The sequence below is a fragment of the Girardinichthys multiradiatus genome, chromosome 22 (assembly GCF_021462225.1).
Source record: "Girardinichthys multiradiatus isolate DD_20200921_A chromosome 22, DD_fGirMul_XY1, whole genome shotgun sequence".
Lineage (NCBI taxonomy): Eukaryota > Metazoa > Chordata > Actinopteri > Cyprinodontiformes > Goodeidae > Girardinichthys > Girardinichthys multiradiatus.
The window spans coordinates 27,065,635-27,081,247 of record NC_061814.1 but is presented as its reverse complement, the minus strand read 5'-3'; the positions used below and the strand labels follow the sequence as shown (position 1 = coordinate 27,081,247).

Here is a 15,613-nt window from a genome sequence, read left to right as displayed (position 1 = left end):
GGAGTTCAAAGATGTAGATGTAAAATTGTTTATTTAAAATGGTCATTCTGGGTAAAACACCACATTTTACATAATTACGAGTCCATGACATGCTAAACAGTCTTTGCAGTCTTATAAGAGGATATTGAATTACACTTTGCTGTTCTTAAGAGAGAGCGTACGTTCTGGTCAAAATCTCTGGTCATGAGACTTTTTCATTCACCAGCGCAGACACAGAGCTGTACACACACCAAAGGCTGATTGCATCGGCAGCTCTAAGTCTGGTCAGCAGTGTTACACATGCAGCGATAGAATTACCATGAATCCATGAGTAAGAAAAAAACAAATCAAAAGTGAGATTTATTCTCAACTGTGACACAGCTAAGGCATGGAGAATGCTCTGTTGTCTCAGCAAATCCAAGGGGGACCTGAAGCGATGAGTGTGATGCAAAGCTTTTTTCACGTGATAGCTGCATAAACTCTACAAGTTTGCTGAAGGACAATGTGAAGGTTCAGTACAGGGACAGTTAGTGCTGAAATCAGCTAAAGGCCAAACATCTGACACAGCTTCATGGTATTTTAAGTGTTCATTCAGGTGGTTCTGGACACCTAATTGTCTCGAGGCATCCACATAACTTTTTCAAAGCTAAACTAATAAATGCTGTTCATCCTTTTCTTTACAGTATTATCTAATAAGATTTTTTCAGAGACGTTAATGAGTGACTTACATCATTGATAAATGAAGCCCAAAATATAACCGTCCAAAATGTGCAAACAGGTTATTGATGTGAGATCCAAGATATACAATAGACTGTATACCTGTGTGTAGAGATGGAGGACTTTAGGCAGGTGCTGCTCTAGTTGCTCCAAACGAAGGGCGGTTTTGTGGTCATGGCTTGAGTACGTGTAAATTCCCAGCTCCTGCAGCTGATCTTTGAGTGCTTGTAGGAGCTGATGGTTTCCAGAAGAGCCCTCCACCTTCTCCTCCACCGACACAGATAATTCCCCTGAAGCACTCAACTCTCCTGTTTCCTTATTGATCCTCTCTGTCTTCATAGTTTGGTCCTAGGGGGAAAATATGGAGAAATCCTGACGCTGTTTGTTCTTTTTTTAGATGCCACGAGGTTTTGTGATCTTGGCAGACGCACTTAATCATATTACCGTAGTCTGTCTCGCTTCCTCATATAAATTTGTCCCAAACCGAAAACTCTTCTCTCCTCGGCACAAGTTGGCACTGATAAATAAGATAACAAACTGGCTTCTGGCAGTCATGTGCCATTTTTATTCACAAAGGTGGACTCTATGAGGGATCAGCATACTGTCCTTAATTCCTAATTATCATTAATGCCAGTAAACTTCAATGCTACTCTCCATTTTCTTCTTTGTATACCATCTTTTGATAGCAATGGCATAGTTGGTCTTTATGCGTGTTTTGCAGCAGCAGAGTACTTCTCCTAACTGGGTGCCAATGTAGGCTTTACACAAAGTGCCCATGTGAAGGGAGTCCTGCTGTCAAACACATTTAACTGGAACACTGTTTCCTCATCACAGGGATGTTACATTCTATTTAAAGGCACAATCATGATGCAGAATGACTGGAAATTTGAAGCTAAGCGATTATCTGATAAACTGCTCTAAGTTAAGGAATGTGAAAGGCAGCCATTGTTTTTTATGGAAATTTAATAATAACTCATGCTTTAATATTTTGTGTTAAAGGTTCAATGCTTAACACACATTTCACAAGAATAAGTGTTCATGAAATAGACAGTAAAACCTTACCAGTAGTTGTGTGAGAGCCATCAAGGGGTTTTTCCTGGCTCCAAAAGGATATTGTCATCTGTGTTGCGTGTTAGTGGTCTGCCTGTATTCCCATGTCAAGAGTGAAAGACAAGAAGAGACTTGCTATAGCAAGACGAATAACGCACAGCACCCAGACCCTTCTGCAAAAAAGCCCGCCCCCTACTAATCTGTACCTAGCAGACTTTGAACCAGCAGTGTAACTTGTGTCAGCTGGATCAGATCATGTGTTTTCTCACTTCCTCAGAGAAGTGGAAGTGAAAACTGTTGCTTGGCTGGTTGGGTGAGGTCCTCCCTGCAAGGCAAAGAGAAGCAGTTGCTTTTAAAGGCTAGGCTAGTTACATAAAAATGAGTCACATTAACAAGATCTAATGATTCACCAGAGAAACCAAGAAATCCAAAACACTATGCTAGCTTGATGTGAAACTAAACATTTACCTCTGAAACATCTTGACTACTAATAATAGCTGGTACAACAGGCGGGATTTACTATATTTGAGTCTATTTTTAATCAGTTTAAAGTCTGAGACTCTTAAACACAAATTTGTTACCAAACATCTTGAGCAACAACCACAAGTCTTGCTCAGAAGTCTACCTCTACTGATCTTCTAGAAGGTCAGTAACAAACTTGGCAAAAAACATGTACCAGTATTTAAATTTCGAAATTTCAAGCCAGAGCAAGTAGTTGACCTTTAACAGTTACAGTAAACATTCCAACAGATTTAGAGTTGGATCTTGTAAGAAAATCTGTTAATTGTGAACTTGAGCAAAACTTGTGTTAGAAAAAAAAGTAAAGCCAAAGCAAATGTGAGTAAACACTGCCATCATGTGGGTATAAATGATACAAAAGTCTGCCAATAATTAGGCAGCCAGATATTAGGACGAAATAATGTCTCTACAATGAGGTGCCTTCAAGTAAGTAATAACCATTATCAAAAACTTCAGGGAACATTCTCTTAAGGTTACATAGGGTAAAACCTTCAGAGAATGGGTAGGGATTGTTCCTCCATGGTTCCAAACTTTCTATCACTTAGACAACCTTCAGAGCACTTTCATACAAGATTCCCTGAAAGTTACTTACAACATTGACAGCAGAGCTTCTGGGATCTATCAAGGAATATTCTCCAGAGGTTCCCTTAAACCTACCTCTCAATATAACCTTCAGAATATACAGGTCCTTCTCAAAATATTAGCATATTGTGATAAAGTTCATTATTTTCCATAATGTAATGATGAAAATTTAACATTCATATATTTTAGATTCATTGCACACTAACTGAAATATTTCAGGTCTTTTATTGTCTTAATACAGATGATTTTGTCATACAGCTCATGAAAACCCAAAATTCCTATCTCACAAAATTAGCATATCATTAAAAGGGTCTCTAAACGAGCTATGAACCTAATCATCTGAATCAACGAGTTAACTCTAAACACCTGCAAAAGATTCCTGAGGCCTTTAAAACTCCCAGCCTGGTTCATCACTCAAAACCCCAATCATGGGTAAGACTGCCGACCTGACTGCTGTCCAGAAGGCCACTATTGACACCCTCAAGCAAGAGGGTAAGACACAGAAAGAAATTTCTGAACGAATAGGCTGTTCCCAGAGTGCTGTATCAAGGCACCTCAGTGGGAAGTCTGTGGGAAGGAAAAAGAGTGGCAGAAAACGCTGCACAACGAGAAGAGGTGACCGGACCCTGAGGAAGATTGTGGAGAAGGGCCGATTCCAGACCTTGGGGGACCTGCGGAAGCAGTGGACTGAGTCTGGAGTAGAAACATCCAGAGCCACCGTGCACAGGCGTGTGCAGGAAATGGGCTACAGGTGCCGCATTCCCCAGGTCAAGCCACTTTTGAACCAGAAACAGCGGCAGAAGCGCCTGACCTGGGCTACAGAGAAGCAGCACTGGACTGTTGCTCAGTGGTCCAAAGTACTTTTTTTGGATGAAAGCAAATTCTGCATGTCATTCGGAAATCAAGGTGCCAGAGTCTGGAGGAAGACTGGGGAGAAGGAAATGCCAAAATGCCAGAAGTCCAGTGTCAAGTACCCACAGTCAGTGATGGTCTGGGGTGCCGTGTCAGCTGCTGGTGTTGGTCCACTGTGTTTTATCAAGGGCAGGGTCAATGCAGCTAGTTATCAGGAGATTTTGGAGCACTTCATGCTTTCATCTGCTGAAAAGCTTTATGGAGATGAAGATTTCATTTTTCAGCACGACCTGGCACCTGCTCACAGTGCCAAAACCACTGGTAAATGGTTTACTGACCATGGTGTCACTGTGCTCAATTGGCCTGCCAACTCTCCTGACCTGAACCCCATAGAGAATCTGTGGGATATTGTGAAGAGAACGTTGAGAGACTCAAGACCCAACACTCTGGATGAGCTAAAGGCTGCTATCGAAGCATCCTGGGCCTCCATAAGACCTCAGCAGTGCCACAGGCTGATTGCCTCCATGCCACGCCGCATTGAAGCAGTCATTTCTGCCAAAGGATTCCCGACCAAGTATTGAGTGCATAACTGTACATGATTATTTGAAGGTGGACGTTTTTTGTATTAAAAACACTTTTCTTTTATTGGTCGGATGAAATATGCTAATTTTGTGAGATAGGAATTTTGGGTTTTCATGAGCTGTATGCCAAAATCATCCGTATTAAGACAATAAAAAACCTGAAATATTTCAGTTAGTGTGCAATGAATCTAAAATATATGAATGTTAAATTTTCATCATGACATTATGGAAAATAATGAACTTTATCACAATATGCTAATATTTTGAGAAGGACCTGTACTCCTTAATGCATACAAAATCTGTAAGCTCCAGAGAACAACCCTTTCAACAACAGTGTTGAACAGTTGAAGGAACAATCCTGAAAGGGTGAATAAACATCTACAATGTCATCTTCCCAGAACCTTCAGATAACATTCCCTAAAATTTAGTTGGTGTGGCCTTCTGGGAACTAGAAGGAAATATTCTCCAAAATTCCCACGACGATTATTCACATCTAAAATGTAACATTTAGAGAACCTCCAGGAAACTTTCAACAAGGTTCCCTGAAAGTTAGTTTACACATTATTATACATTAACAGTGTAATGTTTTGAGTGCTCTCAAAGAATATTCCCAGTAGGTTCCCAACCTGCATGTTACGTTCCATACAGAAACCCTGAAAGTTATTTTCAGCTCACAGTGTGATCTTCTAGGAACTACAAGGAACTGTTCTCTAATGGTTCCCTGTAGGTTAACAACATACATACCTTCTGCTGAACGTTCAGGGGAGGTTTCTTAAAGGTTTCCAGTTGGTTTTCTACATCCATAGTGTGACTTGGTAACCACCAGTGTCCCCTACAATAATTAAAAAATGTAACCTTCATTGGACCTTTATGAAACATTCCTTAAAGGCTCCAGGAAGGTTCCCAGCAACATAAACATATAATTTTCTGTAGCTTTAAATGCTAATTTAGTTAGCACTTACCCTTTACAGAGGATGGCTGCATGACTTGGCTGTTGTAAATGTATAAACCCATGAATAACTCCTCATTTGGCCAGTCTAGAAGGATTCTAAACCTGCTTCAAGAGTAGGACTCGGTTAAAATAACTTTTTTAATATAATGTGGAAATATAAATGCCTTATCATTAGTAGCTAAAGCTAAGATATATTTGGGATTTGCTGCTTATAGATTGATTATTATTATTAGGAGATTTTAGTTATGCTTTTGAGAGTTAGAAAAATCCTTAAACAGTAGCTTCTAATGTGGTCACACAATGAGTGTTTATTATTCAAGGTTAAAGCTTGCAGGTGTTTTCTGTCTGTGTCGTGAGAATCCGGCAGTATATTATGGAGGCATGGTACTCCTCTCACTGAAGATTCCTGAAGACGTGTGGGAAACAATTCTTTAATTAAATGATGAAATGTATCTCTGTTTCTTTGATACTGTTGCTGGGGAGACATCCACAGACAGAATGATTGTGTATGTGTACTGCATAGCAGCGTGGGGTATAAAATGTAATGTGGCGCACCCCCAGTGAGACAACACACAGACGTTTCCAGGTACCAGTGTAAGTGTATGTCCCCTCTCTGAATTCAGATTGGTTTTAATAAACTTGTGGAAACGTACAACTGATCTCTGACTGAGGATTGTCCTTTGGGGTGTCAAATTAAAAGAGTCGGGGAGAGGTGAGGAGTAATGTACGGCCAGTAAAGTTTTCCTACCTCAACAATAACTAGGACATTTACCTCCCCACTGTGAGCTGAAGACATAAATTCAAAGTATATTTTAAGAACTTACAGAAGCTTACTCTGTTTCAGAGTAAATGTCTCGCTTTTCAAACAGATTTAGGCAGGAAAACACTTGTAACCTAACATTTTAGAAGCATAGCAGCCAATCTCTGTAGATTATGATACATAAGAAAGTCAAAATTTGTTGAAAGTTCGTGGTTAGATGAAAGCGGAAGCACGAAACATGGTGGCTTCCACTTTAACTGCTGTTACACTAATTCTATTCCATACCAGTACCGAAATAAGCTGTTTAAATAACTGATATTTTCACTTGCATCTAATAAGCATAATAAGACCTCTAGCGAGCTCTTTTGACGTAGTCTGAGCAGCCTCGTTAGTCACGTGATCTGTTTCAACCAATGGGAGGTCCAGGGAGCGGTCTAACATTAAACACAATGAAAGGTTTTGGTTGATGCCTTGCTGGGAATGATGATCTCCTGTTTCGCTTTGGGTTATGATGTAATGGCGCTTTTTCTGGAGAGCTGATTTCTGTCTCTCTCGCAGTTTCTACCGATGGAAATCCTAGAGGACAGATTTTGTGCACCCGTCACAATGCATTCAATGCCTGTGTGCACCGATAGTGGTGGAGACATATTTGACTGTATACAAAGAGGAGATGTTGAACAGTGCATACTTTTCGTGCAAAATGATCGATCAATTCTAAGACATAAAGGTAAGGTATTATGAGATGCAGTGTACATTTAAATTTTTATATATCCTGGATTGCTTTGAAAGTGCAAGTCACTACAACCTCCTGTTTTCCTGTCAACAGCGTTTAACCTCTTCCTTTTATTTCCGGAGTTTGTCTTTACTGTGTTAGAATAAACTTTGTTTATCTATGACTTATGTGTGGATAATGTACAGTGTAGTTTAGAGCTAATACACCACAACACAGCTGTCATTGCACAGTATGTTATCCGCATGCCTGATGATTTTCCAGAGCCTCCATGTGTTATTTTGTGACGCTGCCTGGAAGAAGTCTGCTGTATCTCCTCAGCATGATGTTCTGGCACTGGTCCTGTGATAGATGGTCAGCACAAACTCAAACTGAGCTGAAGCAAGCTTTAAGCCTTGAACAGCCTTGTAACCATATATGTGTGTGCAAGTTCAGTGAAGAGCATCTTTCAGCCTAACTGTGATGTGCATGTGTTTATTTAGGCTGGGGTGGATTCAGTCCTCTCCATTATGCTGCCTTACACGGAAACCGCTCCCTTGTAGACTTCTTCCTAGGCGCTGGTGCAGACCCTAACCTGACGTGTGATGCAGGGCAGACAGCATTTCACTTTGCCTGCAGGTGAGGAGAAGCTGGAGACAGTGCCTTGCAAAATTATTCAAACCGATTGATCTTTTTTTTTTACATTTTCTCAAGAGTACACAACAAACTTAAGTGTATTTTACTGGGATTGTATATAATAGTCCAACTCAAAGTAGCTCATAGTTGTGAAGTGAAAGCAAAAGCAAAAGCACACTTGGATTCAGCTTTTTTTTTTTTTTTTTTGAAGAAGGTTCTCTGGTCAGATGAGATCAAAACTGATTTTTTTTTTGTAGAATGCATGTGTGACAGAAAATCACTGCAACCCTAGATGAAAACCTTTTGGAGGCTGCAAGACACTTGAGACAGCTGTTAAACCAAGGTCTTCCAGGGTTAATAGACATTAGTGAACAGGCATCTTTAAGACCAATGAAAAGATTAGACAGATCAAGGATACAGTTATTAAGAGCTATTAGGTAGAGTTAGGTTAGGGAGGAGGAGTGGAAAGAAGAAAGCTATTGTTGAAAGCTATGTAATGGACATGGTAAACATGTGGAAGGAGATGGTCTGGTCAGATTTGTGCAAGATTGAATGTTTTGGCTTGTATGCAAAGCAATAACACTGCATATTAACATAACATCCCTGTAGGGAAACATGGTGGTGGCCACATCATGCTGTGTGGCTGGTTGTCTTCCAAAGGAAAAAATAAATCAGTCAGAGTTGGTGAGATGATGCATGTAGCTAAAGAAAGTCTCGGGACATGGGATTGTTGTCGATGGTGACCGTCCAGGATTACAACCACTCTGAACACATAGCCAGAGCTGCTAAGCAGTATACTAGATCAAATTCATGTGTTGGAACAGCCCATTTAACTTCCAGACATAATGGTGTGTTCTCTACATACTCCGAAGTCTCAGTTCACAGTTACAAAAAGAACAAGGACGTCTCCTGAAGCTGAAATTCGGAGCTCGCCAGGCAACCCTGGGATCAGTATCAAATATGGATGCCAGTATACATTTTCAACTAACACTTCTGACAGTTTGAACCTCATTAAACAATTAAAAGACATATTGCTGTAAAATATCTACTTGTCAAAATGTTCCTTTTGTGTTGAAAAGCATCAAATACAGAAAAAATGTATTGTTATTGGCTTGTTATGCTAATTGTAGTCACCAACAAAGCAAATAGCAAATCTTATTCTTTTTTGTCTTGCAACCAGATCGTCCTTAACTCAGGTGCAATGTCATTTCAAGCGTTCACTTCTGAGACAATTGAAAATCCAGTTGAAAATGTTAGTGTTCACAGATGCTCTCCATGAAACCTCATTGAGCGTGAGCTATTTAAAAAAAATGTATGGGCAAAAACACGAGTCTCTAGATGCTCAGAGCTGGTAGAGACATACTCCAAAAGAACTGCAGCTGTACTTGTGGCAAAATGCAGCTTTACAAACTGTTGGATCTGGTTGAATAGAAAATCATACCCCTGCTTTTATATTTTCACTTGTTAAAAACTTCTTTGTTACCATGTTATATTTTGTCCACCTCACAACTATGCACTGAGTTGTTTTGGTCTATCACATAAAATCTCAATAGACACTTTCAAGTTTGTGGTTGGAACATGACGAAATATGAATGCATTCAAGGGATATGAATTCTTTTACAAGGTGCTACATTAACCTTATCAAACTAACACCCAGGATTTGCTTTTTGCTTTTCATTTGTTCCATCAACAGGCAGGGAAACATCTTCAACATGCATAAAATGATGCAATACGGTGCAGATTTGCGCCTCATGGACTCGCAGGGGAAAACATCCATGCATCATGCAGTTACCGGGGGCAGCATGTAAGTGGAAGAAACATTGCATTGTTTTTGATTTTTTTTTATGTAGGCTCTAACTGTTACTCATCTCACTTAAGAGTCGCGGTGCACTATCTGTGGGAGACAGGAATGTTCCGATTCTCTGACGCAGACATGTACAAGGTGACACCTCTTCACCTCGCTGCATCTACCGGCAACATAGACATGATTCGCTATTTGCTCAAAGACCAGGTATGAAATACACTAATTGGGCAAAGTTTTAAGCATTTGCTGTCTTTTTAAGTCAGCTTTATTATTTAAAAACCTTTTCATCAAATATCATCTGCACTGTAATCTAACATGTATTTTCTTTAGCCTGTGGTGATGCTGAATTATAAATGTTTAACATAAAAAGAGGACTTCATATTTGGAGGGAAGATGTCAGATCTTCGAGCAGTTCCACAGATTGTGTTTTTATTTTTTTTTTCTTGTCCAGCGATGGGTTGTGAATGCAGTTGACCAGCAGGGAGCGACAGCGCTCCATGTTGCAGCAGAGAGGGGTGGAGTTGAGTTATGCTGGACTCTGCTGCAGAAGACCGGCTGCATGGTGCTTCATCAGAAGAACTACAATGGCCTCACACCACTGGATCTCTGCAAACAGGGAAAGACATTCAGGTGAATTTTCTGTTTTCAGCAATATGTAGAAACAAGTGAAGCAGTTTGTACATCTAACACATGCTGTAAGTTTGATGTTCCTAATTAATTATCTTTCTTAGGTGCACGGTGCTGATTTACAGCTCTTTGTTTGTTTGTTTTTTTTAGACATCAGCAACTTGCCAAACTACTAAAGCGGTATATAAATGAGCCAATACATCACAAGCCCAGAGAATCTGATGGTAAATACATTAGTTGGCTTTTTCTATTAAGCAATAAGCAACGTTTTTTTAAGTAATAGAATTTTATTATTAAAAGTCCCTTCTCTGTGTTGACCCGCATGTGCTTGTGTTATTTCTCACCAGTTCTATACTACTGGACAGTGTTTTTTCCATCTCTGAGTGGAGCTGCCATCCTGCTGATAGCAGCCATGTTTGGAGACTATGGAGGCCTCATCTGTGGGCTCCTCTTCCCGTGGCTGGCCAGGAGCATTTCTACTCAGTACTACCGCATGACCTCATACCAGAGGTATTCACATATAAAATATCTGTTCATAGGTAACCGTACTGTATTGTTTGTGTCAACTACCAGATGACATCCCATTGCTTTTTCTCTAGGTTAGCTAATCCGATATACTTGGGAACACTGTTGGCTGGAATGATCCATTCCCTGGTGTGCTTCTATGGAAAAATGATGCCTAATATCCTTAAAAGAGGGGCTATATTCAAGTTTCTTTTTACTCTGCAGGAACTGAACCCTAAGGATTTTGCCATTATTTTTTTTTTGCTTTGTTAGTACCGTTCTTTGTATATGTAACAATTTAACTCCAAAAAAATTAATTATATTTTTGCAATTTGAATTTTACTTTTTTAAGATTATCTAAGTGTCTGAACTTCCACTGCAGAGGCCATTTTCTGTTGGCCAACTCTTCAAAATGGGAAAGACAAGAGAACGTGTCATACAAGTAAGGCACATGTGTGATCTTCATAAGTAAGGAAATAGTTACTCACCTTGTCCATCAGACCAAAATTTAGGAGAAACTTGTTAGATTGCATAGCATAATGAACTTGTTGGAACACAAGAACATTTTTAAGTAAATATCGGAATGTGTTGGCCAGTACATTAAAAATCTCTGGGTCTTTCATAAGGTTATTCTCCAAAACTGTAATGGAGAGACTGTAAGGTGCTAGCCTAGGTTTAATCACCAAGTTCATACTAGGGTGCCGGCCAGAGCACTTCTTAAGGCCATTCAGAGTACGGGTCAGAAAAGGGGCTGGAGACTTATCCAATAATTTCTTCTTCTCTTTATTTCCACAAAACATATGAGGAGAGGATATTTGTATGTGTATGTGTGGTTTCCTATAAAATAACAAACACAACTTAGGTTATAATAATAACATATCCAGAAATTAGCTTAACCAATTACTGTCAACAGACTGGTATAAACAGCATAAAACAAATAAAGTTGGTAAATTAAAGATTACAATATCCCTCCTCCTCATTATATCATAAACAGAGCATTAAACTATATAGGCAGATATCTCAAATGTGTCAAGCCACTGTCAATGTTAATGTTGCACTTCCTGTAGCGGAAACGGCATGGCGCTCTTATTGTGAAACGCCATGCAAGCTATTTCCGGTTAGTGTTAATAGTAGCTTTGAACAACGGCCGATAAAAGGTCAGCTTAAACTAATTACGACACATATTTGTGCAGGGATAACACTCTGGGAGCTGTACTGAAACCAGACAATGAACATAAAAGTGTTAGTCAGCATGAACATGATGCATTTACACCCAAGCTGCAGGCGCCGATGTGCTAGTGGCTAATCAGCAGGCGCAGGTACTGAGCCGACACAGCCGTCATAAGGAAGCTCCGGACCTTCATTTGCAGCAGTTAACAAAGAATATCTAATGCAATCCTTAATTATACTCACTTGTCATTCACGCACACGTTGCGCTAACTAGTATTCGGGTCTCCCTCAACTGTAGCCTCACATTACATTTCTTACACAAAGTTAAACAGTGGCGTCACTAACACTGCGACCAACCCCCTGAGCGAGCTCACCCTGAAACGATAGCCCCTATTCTGATTACCAGTTAACTAGAAGCACTTTAGCAATAACTGAGTACCATAACTGGTGACCTTGGGGCCTTTTCTACAAAAACAGATTACCAAATAAAAGAGAAAGGATTCAAAATCCTCCTCCTCCCATGGTCATGGTCCTGTAGGTCTGGGGTGTGTGTTGGGGCTGCAGCCTCATGGTCATAAACACCTCCCTCCCTAGGGAGATCATCCCAGCAATGTTGTCAAGACAACGACATTGTTGGTATTTTTAGTGACTTGTTAGAGCTCCCTCTATTTATTCTCCAACTTATGAAATGTAATAGGAGAAGACTATGTGTTGTCCTATTAGCAAAAACGGTACAAAAAAGTGCAGTGAAAGATGAATTGATTTTACATATATTATCAAGCATGCCAACAAATGTGCTGATTATAACAAATAAGTAGTTTCGTCCTTGACCTTGCAAATGTGTGTGGCCCACAAGCACTTTGGCTCAGGTGTCCTTGATTCACTTCTTCATCCTGGTCAGTCTCTTCTATAAGGTTCTGACTCAGGATCCCGGGGTTTTAGACAGAGCGGATGCAGATCCTCGGTTCTCCTGTATTGCTGACCTGGTAGAAAACAACCAGAGCCCTTACAGGTTCTGTCCATACTGTGAGGTAAAACAATCTATGTTTGCCTAAAAACGGCTTTTAGAAAGTTGGATCTCTTCTCTGTTGCTCTGTTTCTTACCCTGTGTTCTTGTCCTCAGCTGTTCCTGCCGGACTATACAAAGCACTGTAAGCTGTGTGAAGTGTGTATTAAAGACTATGACCATCACTGCCTTTTCCTGAACCGCTGCATCGGCCAGGGCAACCACAGACTCTTCCTTATCTTCGTCCTCTCAATGGTGACCGCCCATCTTCTTTTTATCGCTTCGGGGATCAGTTACCTGTACGGCAACATGTTTGAGGCCAATCCCAGCTTCTCACAGTGGCTCACATTGTTAGGGGAGGAGTTCTGGGTTGTGGCTCTGATGATTATGAATGCACTGACTCTCCTGTGGGAGGCGTGGCTTCTGACTGAGCAGTTTGACGCCATTTCTGCCAGAACGACCACCTTCTTTAGACACAGTGAGGGTGCTGCACGGCAGAGGTCACTGGGGCAACGCTGGGCGGTCGTAGCTGCCTTTCTCCTGGAGGGACGCAGATCTGTGGTCAGCAGACAAATTGGAGAGGACAAAACTGCCATAGACATTTAAAACTGCCATTTTGACCTATACAAAGCTGTCCTGTTGACATTAGCACTGTTGTTTGTGTACAGATTTAAAGCCTCGGATTGTTCGAACGTTGTAGTGATACTGTTTCACTCATTCCAATGCCATTTAGTATTTGTAACGTAGAATTTCCTTGTAGCAGCTGAGACTGGCCTAAGACACTGAGAGTACTGAGGAAAACTGATAGGAAAAATGGCCGAAACAAAAACCAGTACACTTTACTAAACAAAACATATTCCAACTCATGGGTGACTCAAAATATAAAAATCCTAGAAGTGAAATAGAAACTTAGAAACAGGTGGGACAAAGAAAGCAAAAAGCAAACCAAACAGAGTGCACAGAATGAACCAGACTGCCAAAGTTAGAAGGATCTACAAGCAAAACATCAAAGTTTTAAAACAGAAAACAGATTAAACAACATGAGAAAGTCTGGATATGTATAGAAAAAAGATCAGACTATGGAAAAATGTTTTACAGATTTAGTTTTCTATTTTTTGCCTTAAAGTTCTTTCCTTTCATCAATGTGTCCATCTGCAGACCATCCCTCCTTTCTTGTCTTTTATTTATTCATTCATTTTTTCTTTTCTACTGTCCTTCCTTCCTTCCTGTAGTATTTGCAGGTTCCATATTTGCACACTGACCACTGTAGATTCATTTTCCATCATGTAAAGCTTAGTTTCTATACTTAGTAAACAGACTAACCAGGATACAGAGAGTTCTGGAAATGTGTGTTTGGAAAATTATAGAACTTAGTAGAGAAAACCTTGTAGGAAACCTGACTAAACATTTTAGTGATCTCGTTTACAGCTGCTTTCACATGCTTGATCTAATTATTTAATATTTTCACAGTAATTATTTTAAACTAAGGTTTTCATAAGCAGAACTTTTAGTAAACTCAAGACCAAACTAGTGATAATAGTTAAACTTTAAGAGACTTTGTTTCTAAATTTATCTGCTTCAAGTCATCTCTACCATCACATTTCCTTTGCTCTCGCTAATGGGACATGGTCTTTTCATGCCTTCAATTAAACACACTAATTTCCTACATGTCTAACAGGACCATATTTCCAGATTACAGATGATGGTCCCCACACCCCTGAGAGGCCGGTGTGCCTGGACTGTGTGAGTGGCTATGTCATCTAATGTGATTTAGTGTCTGCTCTACTGCCTCTCCTCCATATGAAGTGATGAAGCTGAGCACATTTAAGACTGTGAAGCAGAGTGCTTTTTATTGTATTTCTATCCCTGAGTATAATACTTTACCAAAGTATTCATAGCCTTTGAGCTTTTTGTACATTTTGTCAAATTACAGTCACAAACTTGATTTTATTTTAGTGGGATTTTATGTGATAGACACACAAACTGTAAAGTCAAAAATCTGACATGGTTTTTCCAATTTTTCTGTGTGGTGTGCATTTCTATTCAGTCTTTAAGTGCATGTCCGACTTTGCACTTTAAGAGCCCATTCTTTTTTGTTGAAAAATAGCTAAAAAAAAACTCAGTCGGTTTGGATGGACATAGCATCTGTGAACAGAAACCTTCATATTATACCACAGATCCTGAGTTGCATTTGGTTCTAGATTTTGACTGCGATTTTTTTAACACATGGATGTGCTTAAGGGCTCTAAGGTCTTGGGTGTATGTGAACAGTTACCTCAGTCTTAAGTCTTTTTTCAGCCTCTACCTAGGTTTTCTTCCAGGATTGCTATTTTCTTTTACCTCCATCCATCTTCCCATCAACTCTGACCAGCTTTCCTGCTGTGCATCACCCTGCTTTAAACTGCTCCAGAACTTTATCTCTGTCTTGTCTAGTGTTTTCCTTAGTGCATATGGGGCAAACCCCTGAGGCCTCCACAGATCAGGTACATTTAACCTGGGATTAAATTACATGCTGGTGGGCTGATTTGGTTACGTTGAAGGCAGCTGATTGCAGTAGATTTTATTGTTTTATGGGTATCAGAGTAAAGGGAGGTAAATACAGATGCCCACCATACTTTTCACATTCTTATGTGTAAAATATTTTGAAAATGTATAATTTTTCTTTCCATTTTTAATCATGGAACTGTTTACTACATTGTTTCAGTCTGTCACATAAAATAAAATAATGTAAAGGTTTGTTGTTGTAATATGAGAAAGGTTCTACTTGTATAAATACACTGTCAGTGTTTTCCCATTTCAATATTCACACATGATTTGTGCCTACTGTGTTTTATCCTGAATACTTGTTTTATTTTGGTTTCTAAAATGATGTTCTGTTATGTGTGGTGATGTTTTCACGTGACATAAATTATGTTTATTAAAATGGTTTCTTTTTTAAAAAAGACCTAACCGCCAGTTTGGTTTATTTCTGAGAGAAAACAGGCTTGGCCAAAGTTTTTAGATGCTTGTGGCCCTCCCCTTTAATTTGCATAGGTAAAGCATCAAGAGCCAGAGCTTTAGGTTTAGCTAAGCTGGAACCAGTAGAAATCTCTACAATAATAACATCAGAGGAACCAACCCATAATGTAATTGTCATCGGTTTTCACTTCTCCATCAGGGTAGCTC

The 15,613-nt window shown here is 39.7% G+C and overlaps 2 protein-coding genes and 1 long non-coding RNA gene across 8 annotated transcripts in view; 1 reads left to right on the top strand and 2 right to left on the bottom strand.

Annotated features, from left to right (window-relative positions):
• wdfy4 (WDFY family member 4) overlaps positions 1–1,925 on the bottom strand; it is a 60,189-nt gene extending 58,264 nt beyond the window's left edge. For 4 of the 6 annotated variants that reach the window (XR_007035997.1, XR_007035999.1, XR_007035998.1 and 1 more), the window contains exons 1-2: positions 1,759–1,925; positions 799–1,044 (exon numbers count right to left, since the gene is read on the bottom strand). Coding sequence is in view for 3 of the 6 variants with exons in the window: in XM_047351464.1 (XP_047207420.1) it covers positions 799–1,044; positions 1,759–1,779 (267 nt within the window). In the remaining 3 variants the exon portion in view is untranslated. The remainder of the gene's footprint in view (positions 1–798; positions 1,045–1,758) is intronic. The other 2 variants (XM_047351462.1, XM_047351463.1) reach the window with 1 other exon arrangement.
• Positions 1,926–6,421: 4,496 nt separating this feature from the next.
• si:ch211-223a10.1 (putative ZDHHC-type palmitoyltransferase 6) lies at positions 6,422–15,392 on the top strand. Its single transcript, XM_047352469.1, has 10 exons — positions 6,422–6,719; positions 7,205–7,340; positions 9,031–9,141; positions 9,216–9,348; positions 9,593–9,771; positions 9,919–9,992; positions 10,116–10,278; positions 10,368–10,450; positions 12,283–12,473; positions 12,566–15,392. Exons 1-10 carry the CDS (start codon positions 6,560–6,562, stop codon positions 13,052–13,054), a joined length of 1,719 nt encoding a protein of 572 aa, XP_047208425.1. The 5' UTR covers positions 6,422–6,559; the 3' UTR covers positions 13,055–15,392.
• Positions 9,389–11,916, bottom strand: LOC124859584. Its single transcript, XR_007036146.1, has 2 exons — positions 11,686–11,916; positions 9,389–9,747 (listed from the first exon to the last, which is right to left on the bottom strand). It is a non-coding gene; the product is annotated as an uncharacterized LOC124859584 (long non-coding RNA).
• Positions 15,393–15,613: the final 221 nt, after the last annotated feature.

Bases quoted from the DNA above. Each gene is read 5' to 3' on its own strand.
- si:ch211-223a10.1 (XM_047352469.1), top strand. From the start codon at position 6,560: ATGGAAATCCTAGAGGACAGATTTTGTGCACCCGTCACAATGCATTCA. The intron at 9,142-9,215 runs GTAAGTGGAAGA...ATCTCACTTAAG, and splicing joins GCAGTTACCGGGGGCAGCAT to AGTCGCGGTGCACTATCTGT. The intron at 10,451-12,282 runs ATATCCTTAAAA...GACCTTGCAAAT, and splicing joins CTATGGAAAAATGATGCCTA to GTGTGTGGCCCACAAGCACT.